Here is a 25,955-nt window from a genome sequence, read left to right as displayed (position 1 = left end):
GTATATCTGTGATGTGTTCTATCTACAAGCTGTTTTCTGAGAACTCACTTGTTAAATAATGACTACTTCAGCTCCTTTCAGACACTCCTGCGGAGAGACAAAATTAAGGAAACCAGTTCAATTTGTGTAGATTTTGTTTTGTCTGTTTAGTTCTCTTTCTTAACTCTGAAGGAGCCGCTGTGTGTTTCTCTATTTCTTCTAGAATGACAAATAATGCTCTAAGCATGCCAGTGTAAAAAGAGTCTCGGTGAGCCTGAAGATGGATACAGTACCACATCAGTTCATGTGGGAAAAGCTGCTTTATGGCTGTAAGGCTAAGGAGGAAATAACTATATCTTTAAAAAATGGCTTTCTGAACAAGCTGCTTGTACAGTGATAAATACTGGTGCAGGATACTGTGATGCAGGTGTTACATACTCATCCTCAGCAGCTCTTTCCAATAAGTTCCCGTTAACTATTTCTTTTAATGTTTCAGGGTAGATAAATGCAATCTGTGCAGTCATTACTTAAAAACTAAATATAAACTATGTTAATTTTTCAGTATCATGGGGGTCTTGAGCAACAAATGCGGCTTCCAGCTCCAGTATCAGATGATTTTCTGTGTTTGGCTGCTGGCATTTAGCCCTCAAATGTGTGAATATCTCCGTCGGTATAATATTGTTCCAGTGCTGTCAGATATTCTTCAGGAATCCGTCAAAGAGAAAGTAACTAGAATCATCCTTGCAGCATTTCGGGTAAGTGTCTGTTGACTGCAATTGCACTGCGCTTCCCTCTCAAATGAGTAGGTCTCAAATATTGCTGATGCACAGCTGTTTCTGCTAGACCGTATCAGTAAACTGGATTGAAAGCTTAATTCTCCTTTTTTTTTTGTGAACAGAGTTTTGCTACAGGCAATAGACATGCTGTTACAAGTAATAGACGTCTGCTATTCAATGTTGTCTTGAAATACAGTTCACTAAAAAAAAATATGTTAGCATAGGCACTAGTGACTTCCTTTCTTTAGTTCAAGTTTCTTTTTTTCTGCTGCTACTAGTGTAAAACACTGTAGGTACTAATATGTGTTAAATTTTGCCTTACAAAGCTTTAATAAAAAAATACTATATTAAACACACGTATTTGTCTGACTGACTGACTTAGAAATTATTTTTATCTACTAGTCCAAAAATCTTTTCTTGGTGGCTATGTCAACGTGAATGAGAATATCCATGTAAAAGTGATTAGTTGACTTATGGTGTCCACTTTACCTGAAGATCACTGGTCCTATTTAAGATAATGTGGAATAACTGAGCGCCGAGGTTTGTTTTCATTGTGAGAGTACCAGTTTGTCTTCATGGATGCTAATTGTGCATGTGCATACAGTTTTACATGCATGCTTGTCAAGTGTCTTGTATGTAATACAGCAATGCTATAACAACTTGTAGTCCTGTTTTAAAACAGGACTTGTATCCTCGGTAGGAGACGTAGATCTTGGAAACAGAGGAGACAAAAATGAAGCCAAGTTCTTTTAATAAATAAAGGCAAAGAAAGCATAAGTTGGTTCTGTTACAGGCTTTGGGGGAATGAACTTAGCTGTTTTCTTTCTCCAATGTTAAAGACATGTTGTCATGAAAATGTAGTTATAAATTGGCAGCCAGGAAATAATAGATTAGAAATTAGACATCAGAGCTGTGAGTACTGAAGCAAAATTAAAATAGGTAGCAGAGGCAAAATACCTTTTTTCCTGTGTGAGAGGCCACAGTATCAGATCATGGGGGGATGGGGTTGGGGAATAAATATGTGAATTGCATAAGGACTAGGCTTGGTGATTCCCCAAGTCATCCCTACTGCCTGTGCATTACTGAAGCTGTGCCACGAGTCTTGACAACTTGCATATGTCTTCTCTACTACTCAGTTTCTCCTAATTTGACCTGTTGCACCTCTTTGGCAAATTGCTTGCCTGAAGCATGTAATTGTAATGTAGTTTTTTCTCCATAAAGCAACAGTTACTGGGTACTTCTGTCTACTTTGAATTAATTACTTTCTCTCTTTACCCGTTAAAATGTTTTTTCTTCATTTTTCATACTTTTGTTGTCTTTTATGTCTGTTTCCTGCCTCTAACTCATTTTGTACCTTAAGATTTTTTTTTTAATCACTGAGTAGTTTACTGATACATTCTATTTAATCATATGTTCTTGTTTGTATTTTTCTAACATATCCTTTTGGTTTCACTGTAATAAGCTTGAATATCTCACTATGGTATGAGATGGGTAATAATATTTGGAGTAGCTTCCACATCCGTCTATAAGTCTCTTAACTGGAAGTTCTTTGGAAACTTTATCTACCTGCTCCTTGAACTTGTTAAATTTTGTCTTTTAAGGTTTATTATTTGTTGTTCTGCTCTCATTAGCATTTATAACTCTTAATTTAGCATTACTTTCTGTAAATTACCTTTTACTTCTCATTTCTCTTGCTGAAAAAGCAACTGGATTTTTTTGCACATCAAAGCTAATTGTATGTGGCCATTAAAAGCAGTAATATGTCTTATTTTCTGTATGCAAGTTTTAACACTTATTTGCAGTGTTCTGTCTTACTAATATGATATCTGATATTTTGGAAGCCTTAAGTGTAATGGTTCTGTGACATGAATGAAAGTGATGCAGTCAGATCCTTTCTATATGGTTTCATTGCTATTTCTGGTAGATGTTAAGGCTTATTTATACGAACACATGTTCTGTTTGTTGAGGACTTTGTCTTTTATATGGAATTCATGTTGTCAGCTTTATCAAAAAGTGCAGGTGGCTAGCTCAGATTGAACAACATAATTTGAAGCTGATTAAATTGAGTAGAAATGTAATGAATAAATGACATTGGAACTTGACTGTTACATTCTGTGCTTGTAATTCCAGTCTTACCAACAAGCTTCTGTTTGAATAAAAATGTCTAGTTGGAATATTCCCAAATTCAAAAGAAGCTGATGTAATCCAGATGGTAACTCTTGAGTTGGACAGATGACTTCAGGTTGTTTTTTGTTTGGTTGGTTTTTTTAAGGCTTACCTGCTTTATGCTATTGCTGCACAGAAAGCTAAAATGATGGTCCTACATAAAAGTAGTTCTTTATGTCAGGCTCTGGATTTGGGACATAAGCCTGCCCTTTGACTAGTCTTTGTAGTAAGCCCAATTTGATGTGGAAAATGATCAAAGCAGGTGAATGAATACTTTCTAGTATTGAAGGTATCATACCATCTAGGAGGAAAAAGGTCGAAGTGACCTAAACTTGAATGCAGTGGTGGTTATGCTTTTCAGCACATACAGTTGCGTTACTTCTACCTTGCAACACAGAGGGCTTTTTTTTTTTTTTCCCCTTTCTCTCTGTCTCTCTCTCTCTCTCTTTCTCCTCCCCTCCCCCCGCCCCGTAGTGACAGATACTAATACTCCTCTTGTGTGGTAAGGTCAGTCATAGGCAATTTGTACTACTAAACGTAGGTGTAAAGCCACTGTGTGGTAGACTGGTACTTTACTACTTTGGAGAGATTATTTTGGGAAGCTGTCAATTCTGTCACTTACTAAATTAAAAAGTGCCAATAAGAATGTCTTAAAAATACCACTTTCTTTCAAAGTAGTCTGTTCTTAAAACAAACAAAATAAATGAATTTTTACTTCCCTAGAATTTGTTAGAGAAATCTACTGAGAGAGAAACTCGCCAAGAATATGCTCTTGCCATGATTCAGTGTAAAGTTTTAAAGCAGCTAGAGAATTTGGATCAGCAGAAATATGATGATGAAGACATAAGTGAAGATATCAAATTTCTACTGGACAAACTTGGCGAGAGTGTGCAGGACCTTAGGTATGCTTTGCAGTGTGAACTTTAAAAAATTGCAATTATACGAACATTGGTAAAACTTTTTTCTTTTTTAATGCTAAATAATATACAGAATTATGATATGTAAATGCTAGTTGATAAGTTAGAGTGTATAGAGATGCTGGTTGTATATAAAAGTTTCCTATCCTAAGTGAATATTTACAGGCTGAATAGAAAATAAATTTCACTTTTGGATATGTGATATTTGTAACCGATATATTGTTAAAGGACTGAAGAGGGGTCTTATGGGAGTTTCAGTCTAAGCTGAAGACTTCCTGATTAGAAGACATTTTTGCTGTCCAAATTAACTCAAGTTTTTGCTAGTGTTTACCTAGTTCTTGCTCTTGTCCATAAATTGAACTGCATATTGTAGTTCATGTCAAAGGTTTAATTGGGTGAAAGGCAAGAACTGGGATCCTTGGTTGGGGAAGTTAAAACCTAGAAAACAGGCAAACCAACCAGTTCAATTTCAAAATGTGGTTGTGTGGCTTGTGTATTTCCCCTTTTTTCTTTTTTTTTTTTCCCCCTTCTTCAGGAGTTGTGTTTTGGGGTGGATGGAAGGGTATGTTTTTCTGTTGCCTTTTATGTCTTTCCTAATTTTTAAAGTGTTGAACTCTGAGACAGGGAACAGTTGTCATGCTGTGCAGAGAGCCGACTTCCAAATGTGTTGTGGCAAGTTGTGCTCTAGCTTTGTCTTCCTAGGAACAGTCTTGGGCATGTGGTTCAAACTCTGTTCATAGATGCTTAGCAGCCAATATTTCATTTAGGTCTTTTGTTTTGCAGCTCCTTTGATGAGTACAGTTCCGAGCTCAAGTCAGGACGACTGGAATGGAGTCCTGTACACAAGTCTGAGAAGTTTTGGCGGGAGAATGCTGTAAGACTAAATGAGAAGAATTATGAACTACTCAAGTAAGTTTTTTAAGTCTTGAATCACATAATTCTGTAATATTTTCTGTGTTTAACTGGACTTATATCTAATACAGATTTTAAATTTCAACATGAAGTAATGTCTAGAATGAAAGCAAGTCAGAACATCTTGCCATTTTTAGAACGTATGGTCCTTACTCAGTATGGTTCATTTTGTTCAAAAGCAGAATAGTTTATTTGCTCTTACTGGTCAAAATGTACTGATGATGGTGAGATAGAGGGAGTATCTCTAGCTTAACATGTATGCAAATTTGTGCTGTTGACTCCTTTCATGCTTTTACTTGAAAAACAGTTGTAATAATTGATGTAATTACAAATATTTTTACCATATCTTAGACTTAGTTTTGTGTTGTGTTACTGTTGATCTGAGTAATGAACTCCTGTCTTGCGTAATTGGGGCTTGAAAGTTGCGGTACCGTTCCATCCAAAATCTGACTTGCTGCAATACGTTGCAGCCTGTCTGTTTTGTCTTGGGGCTGTACTTGGTGTACGTACGTTGTTAGGTGAAGTGAAGTTGAAGCCCGTCTTTCCTTTTGGAGTCAGGAGTTTATTTGCTGGCTTCTGAAAGTATGTACTCAATAGTTGTTTAACTGCATTGTCATTAACTGGTAATACGTAGACTTCTTCCTGTTCAGTATTTGCTAGTAAGTGCCAGACCTAACACAAATCAGGAGGTCAAGTGGAGCATGTGAGATGTTTCAAGGCGTGGCAAGAGCAAGCTGATGCCAAACTTCATATGCGTTTCAGTCTGCCTTGAAACCTTACCAAAACAAGTCTGATAAATCCTTCCCTGAGGGCGTATTGCTAAATATGTATGATTATAGCCTTAAAAATTTTAGATGCTGCCAACTGCTACATGAAATTGATATTGAGGCTTAGTATTTCCTGTAACAATTGCAATGTTTTGCTATATTTGCTAGAACTCTTCTGGTTCTAGGTCTGTTAAGTATAAATGTATTGTACTTGTGCTGCCCCCAAGACAGTGATCTACTATAATTCGTCTAAAAACAAACAACCAAAAAAAAAACCCACAAAAAGCAACCCCCCTTCTCCGCCCACGGTGGTGGAGAGATTCTTGCACCTTAGAACTTCTCTTTTGCATTGTAAGATGTTTGACAGGCAATCCTTTCTTTCCTTCAAGCCACATAATTTTATTTTCCATTATCTGCCAGCTAACTTGTTTTCTAACTCTAATACACTTAAGCTTACTGTTAAACTTACTGTTTATTCCTGCCTGGCACCATTATTGATTTCTTAAGCAAGTGATGCTGGACTAGTATTTTGTTCAACAACATTTTACGGATCTTCAGTGTCTTCTGATCAGTGTTATGGTTCAAGTTTCTGCTCCTACTTTTTGTCCAAATTAGAAGTTCTTTTAAAAGGTGAAGTGCTTCATCTGTCAATTTCTGGCCTCTAGGGAGGTGGTGGCTCTAGTAATTTAATTTTATTAGAATGTTCTTTTTTTAATTCCAATAGAATTTTTAACCTACCTAACTATTTCAACTTGTTATGAACTTTCTGTGATTAGAACAAGTTTGTCATTTCAATAAGCGTAGATGAATCTAATTTTAGTGATCTGTGTATTTAACCTTTTAAACTTTTTATTAGTGCCTAACCTTAATATCTATATAATTTTTCCCCCCATTCTCACTGCTGGCTAGAGAACAGTGTTGCTGGTATCCATTTTCCACTAAAGCTGATTAAATTACTTAATTTAAAAATGCAGACAATATTAAGAGTTGAGAATCTGTTTTCTAATTCTTACAGCTCTGTATTTCTGGTCATGCTAACAAAATAACTAGTACATGAAATCAGAGTCAATTACAAGGTATAGCTTTCATCATTGCAGTCTTTGAGTTAGGACAGAACTGCTTTCTAGACCACAACAGTTGACTGAACAGGTGATGTTGTTGAGATAAAATTGATGGTCTTGAACTGAGGGAGGTTCATAGTTGCACAGACCAAAGAACATGGTGTGCCGCTTTGTTCTCAACTGCTAGTATGCCTTTTAACTTTTAAATGACTCTGTATAACAAAGTTCTGTATAAAATTCTGCCTGTTTTGTCTTTCTACCCTGCATTGAGCAAGGCTACTGTTGAGAGGTGAGGGGAGGAATAGGGTTGGTGAAAGGCTGGTAGATAATAGGCTTGTCATACCCCCCCCTGCTGTGTCACGAGCAACGTGGCCTTATCGTGTTCTGAATCCCACAGTGCAGGATGCTGAGTACAGGAGGCAGGAACAGCATGCAGGCATGACTGGGGTCTGTTGTATAACAGAAGCAGCAGCATCTGTTGACCTTGGGTAGGCTTTTGTGTTTGTGTCCCACCCCTGTCCTAGTCTGTAAATATTTATATGTTTGGTTCATACAGCAAATCTTGGACTCAAACCCTCAAAACTGTTGGTCTTGAAGCCAATGTATAAAAAAAAAAAGAAATATTTTGTAAACCTTGGTTTATAGGCATTTGTAGATGCGGCTCACTAAACTTACTCTATTGAATGCTTTTGATAATTCTGTTAATTAGGGCAGGATCTCCATTGTTTTAAATGCAACTGCACATTTGGAAAAAGTTCTATTCTAGCTTTGCTGTTTGGGTGACTTGTAAAGCACTTTTATGGTTACAGGATTTGTTATTTCAAGTTATTGGTGATTTAAAAAAAAAACAAACCAAAAACCAAACAAAAAAACAAGGACAAAGAAAACCCAAAACAAGACAAAAAGGCCCCCAGACCAAAACCTGGGACTTGATTGTTTCAAATCTTTTCCTAGAATCCTGACAAAACTTCTGGAGGTTTCTGATGACCCACAAGTGCTGGCTGTAGCTGCTCATGATGTGGGAGAATACGTACGACACTATCCCCGTGGAAAAAGGTAAGAAAAATGCCAATATGTTGGTACTCAAGAGACTAGCTAGAATATATACTTTGCCTGTGGCTTTTTTGCTTATTTATATTAAAATATGCTACATAGGGATAGCAGGTTATGCTTAAGTTTGATTCCCTGGGAAGGTGAGAAAACACAAACTAAATCAGATGAGCAAATACAAACTAGGTCTTTGACTTAATATATTGCAGTGCCCCTTGACAGTGAAGGGAGCCTATGCCTAAAGAAGTTTTGGATAAGTTGTTTAGACTAAAGCAGAAGACGTGCACGAGAAGAAATTAGAACTACCAAGAATTTAATCAACATAGCATTTTTAGCCTCTTATGACTATTGGACTATAATTAGTTGGCTTACAGTGGGGATGGACTATTTCAACAATGATTAAGTATTTTGTGGCTTAAGATTACTGAGACAAGATTTTTCTCACAAACAATTGCTATTGTAATTTCAGTGATGTTAGTACAGATTCAGTTATCTATCACTCTCTTAGCTACTCAAATCCACGTTTTGGTGAAAGTGTTAATGTTTATTGTAAACCTGAATTTCTGTCAAAATATACAGACAGACATTGCTATTCTTTCTTTCTTTGTTTTGTTTTAAAAACATGTGAGTAAAGATGTTTGTTTGCTGAGTAATTGCATCTTGCAGGTAGGAGACCACTGAAGCAGACAAAGGCCTTTGGTTTTTGCAGGAATCATGCTCATCAGTCACTCAAAGGGAAGTGACTTAATTTTTGTAGCAAAGCGGTGGTCTTTCTGGTTTCTGCATAGGGTTTAATGGAGATGATGAGGCTTGTTGGGAATTTCATGAACACGTCTTGTTCAGACTGCTGGCTTGACAGTAGCAGAATCACAAAGAACAGACAAACTTCATGCTGTGTATATGCTAGAAAGATTTGTTCACTCCAGAAAGATTCACAGCCCTTGTAGTCTTGTAAGCAACTTGAACTGAAGATGTTTTTAGAGTATTGGAACAAATTAACAGTTTTCTAGGTCCACTGAGAAGGGTCAGAGGTGTTCAGTGTGTACCACTTGTACTGAGCAGTGCTGTTTATTGGCTAATCATCTGCTGTGTCTTCCAAAAGAGATTTTTGACAACTGGTATTTGGAGGGGAGGCGAGATATCCTCCAGTAGGTGGAAACTTATACTGCTGCCTGCAAGTGGCAAATCCGAAGGAGTAACACGGGTTGCTCCTGCTTTGATCTGCCCTTTGTCTGAAACCATTTCATTAGGCATTTGCCATGATCTTTAGACATCCTGCACACATCTACCCAAATGTGGCATAATACTTGAGCTAGTGTAGCCATGCAGTTGCTGGACCAAAGCTATGAAGTCAGATGAGTGGATAAACAGGACCTGTATCTCCTAGTCTGTAGTTGGGAAAATGTACTGCTGGTGGGACCACAGCTCTGCTCAGCTCCCAGGCTTTTAAACCTATTCAGAAGCGTGTCAACGTTCAAAAGGAGTGATCATCAGCATCAGTGGTCCTAGATACTATTCTAACCCACATTCTTATATCAAATTCTAATACTTCAGCTGCTTTCTGCTTACAGACTTGGCTTATTTAGCTTTTGGTTCTGATGGATAAATTAAAATGCCCCAATCTTTCTTTTAAAGAATTTCCTTTGTAATCTGGTTTATCTTTACTAAGTATTACTTCAGCAATTTTAGGATTAAAAGCTTAAAATACCTAAGGACTGTGTGTGAGTTTCCATGTAATAGTCCTTTTTGTACCATGATCACTTCTGATATGTAGTCATTTACTGCTCCCACGCCTGGTTGGCATTTCACACTCTCATTGCATGACTCACTTTGAGAATGGATGCTATTCGTTGGTTTGGAAGAATAAGAGAATTCAGATGTCTTAAATATTTTTTGTTTCCTTTAAGTGTTTGTCCTCAACTCTTAACAGGATCATCCTTCACTCTCCAAAGGTTGCAGAGGCGAATTAGAACCTAAAACTTCCTGGTCTACCTGCTGCGCACAGCAGAGACCTGGAGTTACAATTCTGTCTAACCTTTCCCTTTTTCAGACAAAGTGTTTCATAGAATCATAGAATGATTAGGGTTGGAAGGGGCCTTAAAGATCACCTAGTTCCAACCCCCCTGCCCTCGGCAGGGACACTTCCCAGTAGACTAGTTTGTTAAACTAAATACTACATTTTTGCTTGGCTGTTCTCTAATGCTGTCATCTTGAATAACTTTAACTTGCCTTTAAAATTGCGCATTGTGGACCAAGTTCTCAAGGCAATAGCACCCTGGGATTCTAGTGAGGCTCACTAACATGCATTTTCTGACAATGTAACAGCATAAATAAAGTACAGTATTGGTGTTTCCTGTCATGGAAAATAAATGCAGGCTAAACATCAGCTTCCAGTAAAACTTCTAGTTGCCCCAAGGGTCACTGCTATGCGAGGTCAGCAATTTAAATCACCTGAATGCTGTGAATACAGGTTTTACGTTTTGCATGTACAAGAGATTGGCACCTAGAGCCATTCCCTTCTTTAGCTCACGATTCAGCAACAGCCTAATTGCATTCCCCTTTTCACCTTGGTCTGCTTTTAGATATGTAGTATGGATTTTTTATTAATATTTTCTGCTCTAACAGTCTAAACTGTTCTCATTTGTCTTCATCTTAGGTATCTTCTTTCTCCGTTTAAACGTGTCATGTTAAGATCTAACTCTTCAGCATCCAGAAACGTGTTTGAATTGTCACTGTTTTGGCTAGGTGCACTGTTCTTATAGGGAACAGACCCTGCGCAAGATGTGCACGTACCATAACTGGCCCAGTGGGCTCTATTAATGCTGTAAAGTAAGCAGAAGTTGAGGAGAGGGAAAAGAGAACTAACAGTAGTGTTTTGAGCAGGTTTGGAGTTTGAAGGAACAGGATTCACTGTGAACCTTCCTGTAACGAGTCAGTCCTGTAATGAGGAAAAAAAAATTGTGTTTCACAGTCTTTGTGTGCAGTGGTTTTATATTTAACTCATGATTAAAAAGGCGAGGCAGCCTAAGGCAAACATAAAGGGTTTTTTTTTGAATCTATTACATTAGTAATAACTTCTTGGTGAGGATTTTCCAGCTTGAAACAATTGCGCTTTTCTGAATGCGTTCCTGTTGTATGTAACATCCTTATATGTTCTAATGCTATTGGGGAAATAATATTCCCTATGGTCTCCAGGATGGTTTTGACAGAGTTATAAAATGAAATAGGAAATTCTCTTTTTCATCTCCACGCTATGTCTTTATACTGTTCTGCAGCTTTACAAAAACATATTGTGTTGTGCAGTAGTAATGCATTAATTGGGCCATGAAAAGAACAGTAATAAAAACAGACAGCTAATGAAAGCTTAGAATGGCAGGATAGCAGCAGGTTAAGAGTAATGCAAACGGTAGCCTCCTCACAGATTATGTTTAACTACTCAGTGACCTGTGAGAGAACAGATGTAAAAAAAAAAAAAACCAGAACATACGGAAGTCAGTGAGTAATCAGTTTATATATCCTTGCAAATTCTTTCCAAACTTTCTGTTATGACAGACCAAAATGCTGCATGTAGAGAGACATGGGAATGGTGATACTTTTTCAGGCTTTAAGTGTGTTTTGCTGTCCAGTTTTTGTGTGTGGTGTTTTTTGTTTTGTTTTGTTTTTTTTTTTTAAATTATATATACATGACGTGATACGAGGTTTCATCAGTATTTCGTGAGGGATTTGGTATAGCTATTAAAAAGCTATCGCTGACTACTATGGTGAAGTTTGTAATGAAAGATACTGTTTTTCTGTAAATGGTAACTTAGCTGCGTCTTGTGCAAGAGTAGCTGTGGCTCTAGTACAGTTTGAATGGCAAAAAGCACGACCAAGTGGCTGGTTTAATAGGTGTTGGTGTGATTACAAGCATTTTTCACTGTGGGATTGGGGCTTTAATCTTGCAAAAAATGGAGTGACCTGGTTATTATCAGTTTATGGAGGGGAGGGCACTACCTCCTCCTAAATGATAATTGATCATGCTGTACCCTGCTAACCCTCTCAAGCCAATATTGAGTTCTTTACCAAACTGTGTAAAGCAAATAACCCTCTCTGAAAAGCACTCCTTTCTTGACGGTTGTTTAGTTCAAAATTTATGGAAGTAGGTAGTGGGTAGTAAACAGGGGAGTCCAGTACAAACACTTTCTGATGTTGTGAATTTAAAAAAAAAAATAAATAAAAAAATTCATTAGGTAGTATGAGAGATCTGCATTTGTAAGACGTCAAATAAGATGTATATGTTAGGAAATAGGTACTTTCAATAAAACAAATATTCTGTGACTTAACCTTTTAATGCCTTGAATGTGAAGTGGTTGGATAGGATAGCTACCCAGAAGCTGAAGTAATGTCAAAAAAACTCCTCCCCTCCTCTCTTTCAGAGTGATCGAACAACTTGGTGGTAAACAGCTGGTAATGAACCACATGCATCATGAAGACCAGCAAGTTCGCTATAATGCACTACTGGCTGTGCAGAAGCTGATGGTTCATAACTGGTATGTGAAGATTATTTAACATACTACTAACAGTAAGAAATATTGGGCTGTGGAGAGAGGATTCAAGACAGTAGATTATTTTTTTTTTTAAGGGCAAATAACACTTTAATGTGGTAAGACTCCAGTTCTTAAATGATAGAGCAATATGATGCTGATGTGTAAGTTCTTAGCTAGGTTTTGTGTATATTTTTATTGCAGTTGAATTGAGTAGCTTGACCTTACGTGACTGAATGTCACATGAGTAATTCACTCAATGTATTTTATCTTATTTGAACTGCTTTATATTTAATACAAGCTGTAATTTAGGCTTGCAAAACTAGTCTTCAAAATGTTAAGGATGTGTGCAAGTGTTTTAGCAAGCTTGCTTAATCTCAGCTGAAGTAATCAGTAGCTTGATGTAGTTGTAAGAGTTGATGTTTCACGTATTTAATTGACAGTTGCTTTGCAGACTGCATGCCTGACCGTTCTTTTGCATTGCTCTAGTCCTTTCCCCCACTCTATACTGTTATTTTTCTGTTGCTGTTTTAAGGGATGCAAGTATAATTTTTCTTGAGCTCCTGGAGTAGCAGAAGCTTATGGACTGGTTGATTAGATGTAGTTGAAAATTGTTCGCTGGTGTCTCTTTCATCAGTTGCTGAGAATAGCATTTCAAATGAGGTTTTTCTTTCATTGTTTGTTGACTAGTTCTCTAATTATTTCTCTAATAAAGTTCCAAAAACCCTGAAGTCCTGGTGTGTTCTGCCACAGAACTTGCTGGTGGGTGACGTTGCCTTTCCAACAGAGCACAGGACCTTTATAGTTAAGCATTGAAGGGCTGAAGTTGTGAAAAACCTCAGTGTTCACATGACAACTTTGTATAACTTGCCAAACTAATTAGGTATGCTAAGCATAAAGCATGGAGACTTAAAAATACTGATTAGGAATTCTTAATCTGACTATTAATTATGATTTCACTGAAGTTTATATTTCTAATTCGGCATTGCCTTAGAGTAAGATAAAATGCAACAGTACATCTGAATACTTTGTAACATAGATGTTGAGATACAAACAACTAATTTAATTTGGAATTTAAAGCAACCTTTTATTTCTGAAAAGCTTGGTGCTTGGAAGTACCTATAGCTTTTTGTAATTTTTTTTGCTTCTGACAGATTCTGATCTTTTTAAAATGCTGAGTAGTAGTGATGCTAAGAGTGTAAAACTTGTAGGGGAACAAGGGCCTTAAGAACTCATTCTTAAAGATTTAAGTTGTCTAGTTGCTGTAGAAGACAGACTAGCAAGCTAATAAAAAAAAATCTCCTGTCCCCTCTCCCTGCAGTGTATCTTCTGTAAAACAAAGCTAGTTTCCCCCCTTTTCTTCCAAAGAATACAGGTTTTGACTCTCATGCATATCATAATGTTAATTTTATCCTGCTTCCTCCCTCTCTCATACTGTGGAAACCTTCTATAGCAGAGAAAAACTTACATGTTTAAATAACCTACTATGAAAAATCCAGAGTTAACATTCTCCATCTGTAAGGAGGACTTCAGACTTGAATTTCTGAATGTGTGGCGATGGAGACTAAACGTGTGGTCATGTGCAGCCTAATTTGTGGGCAGTATTGTATGTTGTGCTCTGCCCTGCTTCTCAGTTTGGTGATGTACTTCTTTTCTCACAGTGCTGTTCTGATATATTTGAAGCATTCTGAGTATTATAAACTGGCTATAGCTAAATCAAGTTTGCAATGTGGAAGGCTTAGTTACTGAATTTATACTTTATGCAGGGGAGACAGGTCTCATTTCATGTGTGTTCTGATGTCTTGAAAATGCGGTAATAAAAATATAAAACTCCAGTCTTTCTCCTGCACAAACCTCACTGGTAGTAAAAGTTTTCCTGGATGCCTAACTTCTCTTTTTCTCATTTTCAACTTAAGTGTACTAATTTTAAAAACATCACATCTGGTCTTCTAGATTTGTCTTGGTTTTTTAATGTCATGAACATTTCTGTGCCTGCTTTTCACAGTTTGTGAACCTTTAGACGTGAGACAGAGAGAGATTGCAATTACATCTAGTTTCAGATATTTAGAGGTGTCAATAAAAAGGATCTGTTTAAGTTACTGCCATTTTCAGATTCATATTGTCATCTTCAGAGAATATGTTCTTGTTTAATTCTTACTGGAACAAACCTCTGGGACACATTGTCCTTGGCTCATATTTGCCAAAGTAGTGTTCCCCCCTGGAATGGACATCAGGTAGCTTGAGCTAAGGAAATGACGTATCATTTGTATGTGGGAAGCTCGATCTGTCTTTGTATAGATCTGGCGTTTGAGGTGTGTCAGGAGCTCTTCCGTTTCATAGCTTGTGTGGGGAGAAGAGAAAGCAGAGTCCCCTGACTGCTGCACTGTGCAGTTCAAGTACCTACTTATTTAGCTTTGCTTTACTATAAGATGGATTACTCAGCAACTTCATGGTTTTGCTTAACTTGCGCTTCAGAGCTGGGGAAACAATAAGCATTTTCCCCCTTTGTTTTTGTTTTTTTCCTTGAATTTAATTGACATGGAACAACTCTCCATTACTATCTGTGACACAGGCATGACAGAGGTAGTCAGGCTTTTCCTTGATCTGGAGGCTAACCAAGAGAAGGATAAGAAAATAAGGGCTTGCTCTGCTGGGTTGAGGTGCCTGAAGCAGCAGAGTAAGGAAAACTTGTGGTACCTGAACCAAGGGAGAGTCATGGGGCAGCTGAAGTAGCATTCTGCTTAAAATACAGTTGTGTTGTTAGACTGCTAATAACTCAACTTGGAGACAGTTAACTCCTAAGTAATAGTTCATTACAGTAATAGTTCATTACAGGCTGCTCAACTGGCTTTTCCTTAGGGGTTTTTAAGTCAGGGATAAATGGGGGGAATCAGACTGTCAGGCATTTCGTTTAATGGTAAAACTAGGTTGGCAAAAGCAGTTACTGCTGTCAGCTTTTCAGATGAGGTAAGTTCAGGTGAAATATTCCAGCTACATTTGCATATTAAATGATCATGCGCATGATGAAGCAGGGAGTGAAGGTATCGTTTTAGCATCACTTAATATCTTTAAATGGTAATTTATCCTGTGTTTTAATCTCACTTGAACTAACTATATTACTCGTGGCACCCCATGCTGATGTTATTGGCAGATAGGGGAGTTTGGCATGGCAACGATGGTGCATGTTTTTTTGTATGTCCTGTTTAATTTGTGTTTTAACTATGTATGAGAAACATCATCTTCTTATTCTTTGTCTTTGCTGTTCAGTGGCAATACCCACCTTGACCGTTTTAATATTAGGAAATGGTTTTGGGAACGTAATGCTGGTTGGAGCAATGTTTTTAATGATGCAGACTTTAAAAGAATCAAATCACTAAGTTCTACACTGACAGCACTTACATATCACTTTAAAGAAACCCAATATGTTAATCTCTACAGATAAAGCATGTGCCTTTGTGCTTCACAGTACAAAATTTTACTGAACTTCCGGGCTGGCATGGTGTGACTCAAAGCACCTACGGTTAGAAGCCCAAGTACCTTATATGAATCATAGAATGGTTTGGGTTGGAAGAGGCCTTAAAGATCATCTAGTTCCAACCCCCCTGCCATGGGCAGGGACACCTCCCACTAGACCAGGCTGCTCAAAGCCCCATCCAGCCTGGCCTTGAACACTTCCAGGGATGGGGTATCCACAACTTCCCTGGGCAACATGTTCCACCCTCGGAGTAAGGAATTTCTTCCTGATATCTAATCTAAGTCTCCCCTCTTTCAGTTTGAAACTGTTACCCGCCTCGTCCTATCACTATGCTCCCTGATAAAGAGTCCCTCCCCATCTTTCCTTTAGGCCCCCTTCAGGTACTGGACGGCTGCTATAAGGTCTCCCTGGAGCCTTCTCTTCTCGAGGCTGAACAACCCCAACTCTCAGCCTGTCCTCATAGGAGAGGTGCTCCAGCCCTCTGATCATCTTCGTGGCCCTCCCCTAGACCCGTTCCAGGAGGTCCATGTCCTTGTGCTGAGAATCCCCTCTCTCAACCTGCTGGCCACAGTGCTCTTGATGCAGCGCAGGATACAGTTGGTTTTCTGGGCTGCAAGCGCACATTGCTGGCTCATGTTGAGCGTCTCATCCACCAACACTCCCAAGTCCTTCTCCTCAGGGCTGCTCTCAATCCATTCTCCACCCAGCCTGTATTTGTGCTTGGGATTGCCTCAGCCCAAGTGCAGCACCTTGCGCTTGGCCTTGTTGAACTTCATGAGGTTCACATGGGCCCACCTCTCAAGCCTGTCAAGGTCCCTCTGGATGGCATCCCTTCCCTCCAGCATGTCAAACCACCACAGAGCTTGATGTTGCTGTCAGACTTGCTGATGGTGCACTCCATCCCACCGTCTGTGCCTCCGTTGTATGAACAATGGAGAGAAGCAGATTGTTTTTCAGGGCAGTGCAGAGCAGCTTCAGTGTCTGAAGTTGAGCAGTGGGAATAATCTTCCGTCTTTTAAGATTTGTGAATGTATAGTCTCCTGGCTTCATTCTAAAGGGGTTAATTCCAACCTTCTATTAGTTCACTAAAATAAGAGCTTGATGAAGAGCTAGGTGAATTCTAGATGTTCTGCATTTAATATGTAATTTATGACCCTACTGGTAATCTAGAACACAGTGCATTAGTTTCCACCACTTGTTTGTCTTCTAGCTGGTTTACGGCCAGGGAAGTTTGCTCATGACTCAATGTAGTAAGTGCAGCATATTACTTTTTTTTTTTTCTTGCTCTGTTAGCAGCAGTGCTGTTGGGAGTTGGAGACCATAGGTCAGAGGAGATGTTGTTAAAACATCCAGTTTAGCTGAGATGTGCACAGGTGGATCATGTGTCCTCTTTGTTCATGCAAATGTAAAGTAAAAAGCAGTGGTTTTACCTCTATAGGTCAAAAGTTCTTCAGTATTCATAGAAGAGCTGCTGACACCAGGGTGGATCTCGCTGCAAACTTGTTTATTTTTCCGATGGCTGAGTCAGGGTCATGGCAGAACTTGTGGCATCTTTTGGCATTTGCTCCCACTGACTGAACTACTGGTCTGTGTTGCTCCGTATTTCTGCTTGTGCCTTAGTAGTAAGGTGCTGTAGGGGTTGCATCTCTGGGTTCAGGTATGATGCCTCATCTCCCCAGGGTCCTTTGAACTGTGCAGGCTCTGAGCTATAAACCTTCTTTAAATAGGCAGACTTTTAAAATAAATTGCTATTCAATTAATTGATACCAACATGGAGAGTATGAGTATGTTGCAGGATGCTAAACAATGGGAGTTAGGATGCGTCATCGATGCATGATCAAGTATGGTATTGGAAGTAAAATTAATAAAGGGCATACTGAATGAAGCAATAAATGCAGATAAGCTTTGAATATGCAAACAGATGCATATGGCTTTCACAGTGCACATTCCAGACAAAATTACTTGCTTTCCATCTTTTAAAATGACTGGTAAAGCAGAGAGATGTTAAAAAATATGAAACTGCCTAGGATTTTCAGTATGCTGTATTTAGAACCTGTTGTTCATCTATAGAGTTAGCATGGAATATTCAGCATTTGTCACTCTTCTTCTTTGGTGTAAACTTTGTTCTCTGAAGCTCATGTGTCTCCTAAGATAGCTTCTGTGTGCTGCTTGCTTTCCGTAGTGAGAAGTGAAGGTGTAATGACAGTTAACTGGCAGCCATGAAGTTTGCTGCGCTGCCCCCCCCCCCTTTTTTTTTCCCCCCCATCCCAGTGCTCAGATGTGTAATGCTTAATATAGTAGGCATAAATCTAGGAAACAATGCCTACATGATAATGCAATCCACTGTATGTATTTACCCTGTTTCTTAGCTTTCATCATCAATACAATTCCTTTTTAGTAGTTAACAGAAGTTAACTAACTGAAAAGTCTGAGAAGATATATTGTGTTCCTGATAAAAAAATACATATTTTTTTTTAAGAGGACAGTTCCTAGCTAGAATGAGACAAGTTAGGCAAAAATCTAATTAGTTGTAGGCACGCTTGATATCTAGTATGAGTGCTCCATCTCTTTATTTGAACATAAATATATATTCTTGTAAAGCTTCATTCCATACAAGTAGGGACTGTGGCTTGTATTGTGTGTATGCTCTCTGGGATTTCACACTCGGATCGTGTTCTCTGTCATGAGATCTACACTGTTTTTAAAACACACTTTAATATTTCTGGAGCTTCTGTTAGTGTGGAGCAAATATTTTGCAAGTATCAAACATCCTGCTCAGTTTGCATTTTCTTTTTTCAAATAAATTGTTCATTTTCATGTGCTATGCTGAAAAAGTATGTCACCAAAGAAGTAACTTCATGGTAGTTTCACTTCTGATTAGCGTTACTTTAGAGATTGGATTTCCTGAAAGTAAAAGTCAGTTAAACTTGATCTATATCAGTCATTCTGAAATATTCTGTGCAAACTTAAAAGCTCTTAAGTATTGAAAGCATTTTGTTTCCTGTTCATTGTGGCAACTAAATCTTCTGATTCAGTATAAAACCACTTTTAAACCAAGTTGCATGGTTCAGTTAAGTTAGAATCATAGAATTGCCTAGGTTGGAAGGGACCTTTTAGATCATCTAATCCAACCATCAGCGTAACTCTGACAAAAACCATCACCAAACCATATCTCTAAGCACTATGTCTACCCATCTTTTAAATACCTCCAGGGATGGGGACTCTGCCACTTCCCGGACAGCCTGTTCAAATGCTTAATAACCCTTTCAGTGCATAAATTTTTCCCAATATCCAGTCTAAACCCCCCACCCCACCCCCCCGGCACTACTTGAGGCAGTTTCCTCTTGTCCGATCGCCTGTTACTTGGGAGAAGAGACCAACCCCCACCTTGCTACAACCTCCTTTCAGGTAGTTGTAGAGAGTGATAAGGTCTCCCCTCAGCTTCCTTTTCTCCAGGCTAAACAATCCCAGCCCCTGCAGACTCCTCATGAGATTTTTTTTTTTTTTTTTTTTTTTTTTTTTTTTTTCTCCAGACCCCTCACCAGCTTTGTTGCCCTTCTCTGGACCTGCTCCAGCACCTCAGTGCCTTTTTTGTGGTGAGGGGCCCAAAACTGGACACAGTACTCGAGGTGGGGCCTCACCAGTGCCGAGTACAGGGGGAAGATCACTTCCCTACTCCTGCTGGCCACCCTGTTCCTGATACAGGCCAGGGTGCTGTTGGCCTTCTTGGCCACGTGGGCACACTGCTGGCTCATATTCAGCTGGCAGTCAACTAACACCCCCAAGTTGATTCTCAGAATGCCTCTGTCTCAGTGTTAGCTCATAACGCATCTTATAAGTGAAAAATGACTTATAACTTGTCTCCATAATAGAAAAGGCATATAGACTTTCATGGATTTTTCTTTTAAAATCTAATAAAAATCTTTGAGTAACAGCCTTGTAATAGGAACTCATTGATCTGCTGTTTCTTTATAGCTTGCATGTAAAATTGTGAACCAGAAGACTAGAATTAATCTTCCCCAAAATGGACAAAACCCCTCTGAAGGGAAACTGCTGAATGAAAAGGAGGTTCTTGCAGTGTCTCTTTGTCAACAAATCCAGGTTCTTATAACCATAGTAGAAACACAACATACAGATGTCAGATCTCTCCAATCTATTCCATCTGCTGCATGTCCTTTGAACTTGTTTCAGAGAATCATAGAATGGTTTGGGTTGGAAGGGACCTTAAAGATCACCTACTCCCAACCCCCCCTGCCATGGGCAGGGACACCTCCCACTAGACCAGGCTGCTCAAAGCCCCATCCAGCCTGGCCTTGAACACCTCCAGGGATGGGGCATCCACAACTTCCCTGGGCAACCTGTTCCAGTACCTCACCACCCTCAGAGCAAAAAATTTCTTCTTAATATCTAATCTAAATTGTATCTTTACGATTTGTCTTTAACAATGTATGTTGGCAATGTCTTTTGAGTTGCTTAAGTCATGTGGCAGACTTTTTATTGTAGTTTTATTATGCGTCTGTACTCTTGCATAAAGGGAAGAATTGCCTTAGAACGAGCTCTTCATTTCCACTTTCAAAAGCGTGTGACTGTAGGTTTATCTTTAGATAGAGAAAAATAAAATCAATACTTTGATATTGTTCTTTGTCAAAGGAAAGTATTCTGCCTTTTGGGAGACTAAATCTGCTAAAACAAACTAGAAATTACAGATGTTCAAGGTGGTCAAATTTTTTTGGGGTAACATAATTCTTTAATAAATTGAATTTGAGAAAGATTTTAGGTAAATGTTGTTAGCAAAGAGAGAATAGGAAAATTCCATCCTTCCTTTCTTCTTTGCTTCGTCTACCTCTCTTCCCTTGCCTGCCAAAAAGAATTTTCCGTTTTCCTTAAAGGACAGGTAAATCTAACTGCACTAGAATTTGGAGTATAACACTAAAAGTAGTAGTTCTTAAACTGCAAGGCTTGTTTCTTTTAGCATGTGACCTCTAGAAATCTGTTGAAACCTTAAAACTTTCCCTGTCTATCATAGTTGGTTTGTTGTTGACAATGGTCCTTTGCTCAATCTGAAAATTAGTATAGAATTTTCAGTTAAGGTCTTGTGCTAGTTTGCAATTATCTCCTTATTTAATTCTTGCTGAATTTGATGGCTTGCAGGTTGGATCAGTTTCTTGTGCCTTTTCCTAAATGACCTTTAAGTTTTTGTTGCAATTACTGTGGCACTTAAGTATATCTCAGCTTGAGGGTGTCAGTGTATCTCATATGCCAGCACAGCCAATTAAATTAAACTGAACAAAGTAACAAATTGGAATAAGGATTTGAGATGAAACAAAGTTGTGTATTCACCTCCAAGTTTCCTTTTCTTCTTGGAAAAAGCATTTTGGATACTGCAGAAAATGTGTGTCCAAAGGTTAAGCCTGAAAAAGGGGAAATTGCTAGTGTGAAAGGAATCTCACTTAGTTATTCTAATATGAATGAAAAGATGAATTTGCAAATGAAAATTACTTATGCCTCACTGTCAGACTTCCGAATGACCAAAGAAGTGAGAAAATGTGGTGTTTGAAGTTTTGTTGATCTGAGCTGTAGTTGAGAAATGGAGGACTTGATATTTACTCTCAGAAATGATATACTAAACTTGCTTGTTTTTGGTGCTTTTCTGCAGTGTAGTGGTAATATTTTGAGCACCTGTAAATTTATACTGCATCAGTTGTTTCATGTTTGAATGCAATTAACTGTAAATGCAAGCTTATCTGGACCAGCTTTGTAATAAGGATAGTTTTATGTTGAAGGAAGTCATAAGGGGGCTAAAACTGACCTTTATAAAGGCCTTTCTGTTCTAGTGTGAGGAAGATGGTCAAAGTGGAACTTCTGGTTCTAAACTTTGCAAGACTTGCAAATTTGAACTTCCTAGGTACTTGGGCCTTTGCTTAATGAACTTTACATCTTGATTACTAATGCTGGAGGACAAATTTGCATTCTTGCTCTTTGTTGTATGGTTTCTAGTGCTGATTCCAAGTTACTGCTACTAGGAACTGTTGCAAGGTACCTTAAAAATATCCATGGAGTTCACCTCTACAATCCCAGTATGGGGAGTATACCAAAATGACGTGCTTAATTTTAAGTCTATTTATGTGGGAGAGCACAGACTCTTCCAGATGCTTATTGACTTGAGGAAACACCATTAAGCATGTGGTAACTTTCCTTCCCTTTCTGGAAAGCAGTTAAGAAATAAAGCATTATATAGAGAGATGCTTAATACTGCTGGACTACTGGTGCATAGAGTTTCATTTCCCTTCATCCCCTTAAATGATTTAGAAGAAAAATGAGCCTTATATAATGGCTGGACCGCTGGTGTATTTATATTGAGAAAATGTTTACTACTTCTGACTGGCTTTTGAAATATTATATACAATAATACAATGCCTACTCAAGGTAAAAGGCAGCTTTCTAGTGGAAAGAATTGGTGACTGAATTTGTTGTTGGCCAGGACAGTATTTTGCTCCTTTTCCACAACTTTGTACTTGAATTTTGTACACCTTGTAGAATGCATATTGAGTGACACCCTGCATATCTGCTTGGCCCGGTTAGAAGGGAAGAATGGTCTTTCTTGTAAGATTGTGTATTGAAAGACAATGGGTATGTAGGCCCCAAAGCTCAGCTATGTCGAATAAATGATAGCAGGATGTGTTTTGTCTTAGTCTCCAATATGAACTGATCAGGCCTGCATGAATCTCTGCCAGTAATGGCGACGCTTGTATGTTGTATACTCTTGCTTCTGAGTTTAGCCACCTTAGAAACTTGATATACTTGCAAAAGACCAACCACAATGCCTTTGTTACAGTAAAGGTGGTCGTCATCTTCACTTATGAAGGAAAGACTAACAAAATAAGTTTAAAATAAGGAAAAGTGGTCCAATTAATGGGTTTATAGCTTGTAATTTTAAAAATGAAGTCTAATACCTCATTACTTTCCATTGTAGCATGCATCTCTAATCTGTCAGATACTGTTTTGAATATTTTCTGCAGTGATTTGTTATCTTGGTGACAAGATCTATCCTTCTTTCATCATACATGCTCTTACAGTGCAATGTGTTGAATGCTTGCATTCTTAAAGGTAGTTTTAATTTTGCGGGGTAAACAGTAATTCTAAAATCCCAGGTTTTCTTGTAAGATTTAACTAAATAACAGTGCAGGATAAATAAAAAAAATCTTAGATGCTTGGTTTGTAATAGCATAATGATGGACATCTGCATCCAATTTATGTGTGAAGACTGAATCTGACAGTACTACTTAACCTTCTGCTATGATGAAATACCAGGATTTAAAAAACATACTTGAGTCATCTTGTCCTTTTAGTACGTATATTAACAGAGGGAGAACAGGAGCCTACTGAAGCTACTCTTAGTAATTTGGGTTTTAGTGGAAGATGGGATGGAGAAGTGAGCGAAGGCCTGGCAGAATAACCTATCAGACTTCTCTCCTAAGGCTGCATGTGAAAGCTTCATGTTGAGAAGGTCGGTCCCTCCTGTCAGTCTTTTACCAATCCCGCTCATCATCCGATACAGACCATGCAAGAACTTGTCCTTGGTTAACCAGTGGTACTCAGTTGGAAACCATAACCAAAAAGAAAATTAACTGTTACTTGTAGCAGCAGGTGGGACAAGTTTTTTGCATTTCAGTGGCCCTTGGTGGTGGCTGAAGAAGCGATGAGGTAGGGACAGCGTGGGCTTTTCACCTGGGTTTGCAGCGTGGCAGCATAGAGCAGTAACTGCCGATACTCATTTCTGTGTGGGGAAACAGGATAAGAGCTTTTCCTTGTCCCTGGACTTGAACCTCACACCTGCAAATGAATGACCAAAATAAAAGGTTCTGTAGAGAAGGTACTGTCCCATCTACTGTGTATCCTTACAAGTTTAATGTGTCTGTTAATGCAGTAAGTACCTACAAAATATGCTACTGCTCTGCCGTCTCGGAGATTTTTGCTGAATACACTGTATTATGGTTAGACTTTAGTAAGCCTTGAGCATGCATCTGAACCAGTGTAAGCTATGTGATAGTTGTACTGTTACGGATTGTTAGCTTGATTGATTTTCCTACTTCTAAGTAATTGCATAGGAATTTCACATTCAAAATGGTTCATGTGCGCTTTAAGAATAAATAACTTCGCAGGCTTGTGAGCACAGCTGTGTATGCAGCAAGTGGCAGTTGCTTTCAAGGCTGGATGTTAGGCAAGAAACACTAGAATCAGTACATGCATACGGGCATGAAAAACAGAAAAAAAGCTGTTTGTGTTTTTTTGGATGGTTGTCAAATCTTGTTTATTTTGGTGGAACAATTTTGAGTCCTGCAAAACCACAAGAGAGCAGCTCCTTTCCTTCTTTGCCATCAGGAGCCTCTACTTTGAGGGTGGTAACCTACCTATTATGTTCGAGTCATACCTATTGAGTATAGACCAAGCATTAAAATACTGTGATCCTGCAGCAACCCCCGATAAAGCTGTGAAGGAAGGCGCTAAACCATAACGTATAGCTCAGCATATAAACTATATGTTATTTTCATTGCTAGTTAAGTTTGAAGTTAACATTATAGAAACTTTGCTTTTCTAGATACTTAACTATAAAACTGAGAGAAGTTCTGTTGGGCGGTACAGTTGTGATGCTAAACTTCATTGTGCAATAGGAATTGTGATGCATAGGGAATAGCTGTTCAACAGGATGCTAAGCTGAAAACTAGTTTTTGAAATGTGCAGTAAGAACTGTGGGTTTGTTTTTTTTTTTTTAAATAAAGCAAAAGTGCATACTCTTGAGTTATGGTGTTTTTTTTAAAAAAGGTTTCATTCTGAACATCATTTCTCTGAACGGCTTCTAATGTTTAACCTGAGTAGGTTGCAATACCTGTGGAGTGAGACAAACTGTGCTGCTAAGTGTATGATCAACAATGGAAAAACGCCTACGTTTCACAGGTCCTAAACCCTCTCTCTCAGATGATACAGTGGTACAATTCTTGAAGTTTATTTTCTGTAACAAGCAACAACCCAGATATTACTAAAGACCTCTTTCAGCTTATTGGTGTTTCTGTGAAGTGTTGGGCTTTTATAGGAAACAGTGAAAGATGGGAACGTACCTTGAACATATAGTTTTTCAGTCAGTGTCTATTTTGCTGGCCTATGGGTTAAATTGCCAGTATGTCCATCAGTATTACTTGTGCTCATGCAGCTGGGTTATAGGAAGAGATCCTTTCAAATACTTTGACACAGTTTCTAAAATGTATATTCAGCAAGCAAAATCTGTGGGCTTTGTGGGTATTCTGTAACAGTTGCCAGGACTTCTAAATATTATGACTCGGCTTTTTCTTTTTCCAAACAGTTTTGTTGGAACCTCATTTTCAGAGGGATAGATGGTGGCTACCTAAAGCTTAGGTACTCTCATAGTAGCTCCAGTTGACTGTAAAATATTAGTAGACATTATTTCAAGGAATAATTCTAAACTTAAGGCTTTTTCCTCTTTTCTCTACTTCAGACTTCCCACCACTATCCTACTCCCCGCATTCCAGAATGTTTCTCAATGTATTTTTTTGTTCTATTTCAGGGAATACCTTGGAAAGCAGTTGCAGTCAGAACAACCTCAAACAGCCACCGCACGGAGCTGAACACTTCCATCAGTTCATATTTATAACTACAACATGTTTGTCTTTAAATTACTGTCAAGGAAACGCTGAAATCACATGTTCTTTGCCTGATACTAGTGCATAAACTTTCCAGCTCTTCTCCAGTGTTGTTGGCTTAGTAAAAATTTGTTTGTTCAATTAGTTCTGATGATTATGGCTATTAGCTTCCTGTTGTATTCTGAATGTATATGAGGAAATGTGGCTAATATATTGCATTTGTTTCATGTATTTATTCTCATAATAAAGAATGTTATTAAAGGATATTAATTCCATGTTATAATTAGCCTAGAAAAAATGTTCTTTTCTTTTAGTGGCTTATCAGTGTTGTCACTTTCCAAGAAAAGCAAGCAGTCCCTATATGTCTCCAGACAAATTAATAAAGCTTTGACGTGGCGTTCTGTGGGAAATGCAATAGCCTGAAAAATGCTGATTATCGGTACTAAGATATATACCAGGTCTTGAAACAGTGTTAAAAATGTGTGCAAATGCGTGGGGTTTTTTGCGGGGTGTGGGACTTCTCTCTTGTTAGAGACTACATTAAAAAGTCTGGACATGAGAAAAGGAAAAGAAAATGAACACTCCTCTAATGAAAACTGATACACTTAAGATTATTAGTTGAGCTGTAAAACATCAATGTTAAGGCTGTAGACAGAATTCTGTGATCAGAGAT

The 25,955-nt window shown here is 38.3% G+C and overlaps 1 protein-coding gene across 1 annotated transcript in view; it reads left to right on the top strand.

Moving 5' to 3' along the window:
• Positions 1-25,546, top strand: part of ATP6V1H (ATPase H+ transporting V1 subunit H) — a 50,037-nt gene extending 24,491 nt beyond the window's left edge. Inside the window, exons 9-14 of the mRNA XM_063326864.1 lie at positions 542-734; positions 3,645-3,823; positions 4,622-4,747; positions 7,533-7,634; positions 12,044-12,157; positions 25,207-25,546. Coding sequence (XP_063182934.1) covers positions 542-734; positions 3,645-3,823; positions 4,622-4,747; positions 7,533-7,634; positions 12,044-12,157; positions 25,207-25,267 — 775 coding nt within the window. The 3' untranslated portion in view covers positions 25,268-25,546. The remainder of the gene's footprint in view (positions 1-541; positions 735-3,644; positions 3,824-4,621; positions 4,748-7,532; positions 7,635-12,043; positions 12,158-25,206) is intronic.
• The last annotated feature ends 409 nt before the right edge of the window (positions 25,547-25,955 follow it).

This window comes from Chroicocephalus ridibundus, chromosome 2 (assembly GCF_963924245.1).
Source record: "Chroicocephalus ridibundus chromosome 2, bChrRid1.1, whole genome shotgun sequence".
Taxonomy (NCBI): domain Eukaryota; kingdom Metazoa; phylum Chordata; class Aves; order Charadriiformes; family Laridae; genus Chroicocephalus; species Chroicocephalus ridibundus.
This window is presented reverse-complemented; position numbering and strand designations above follow the sequence as displayed.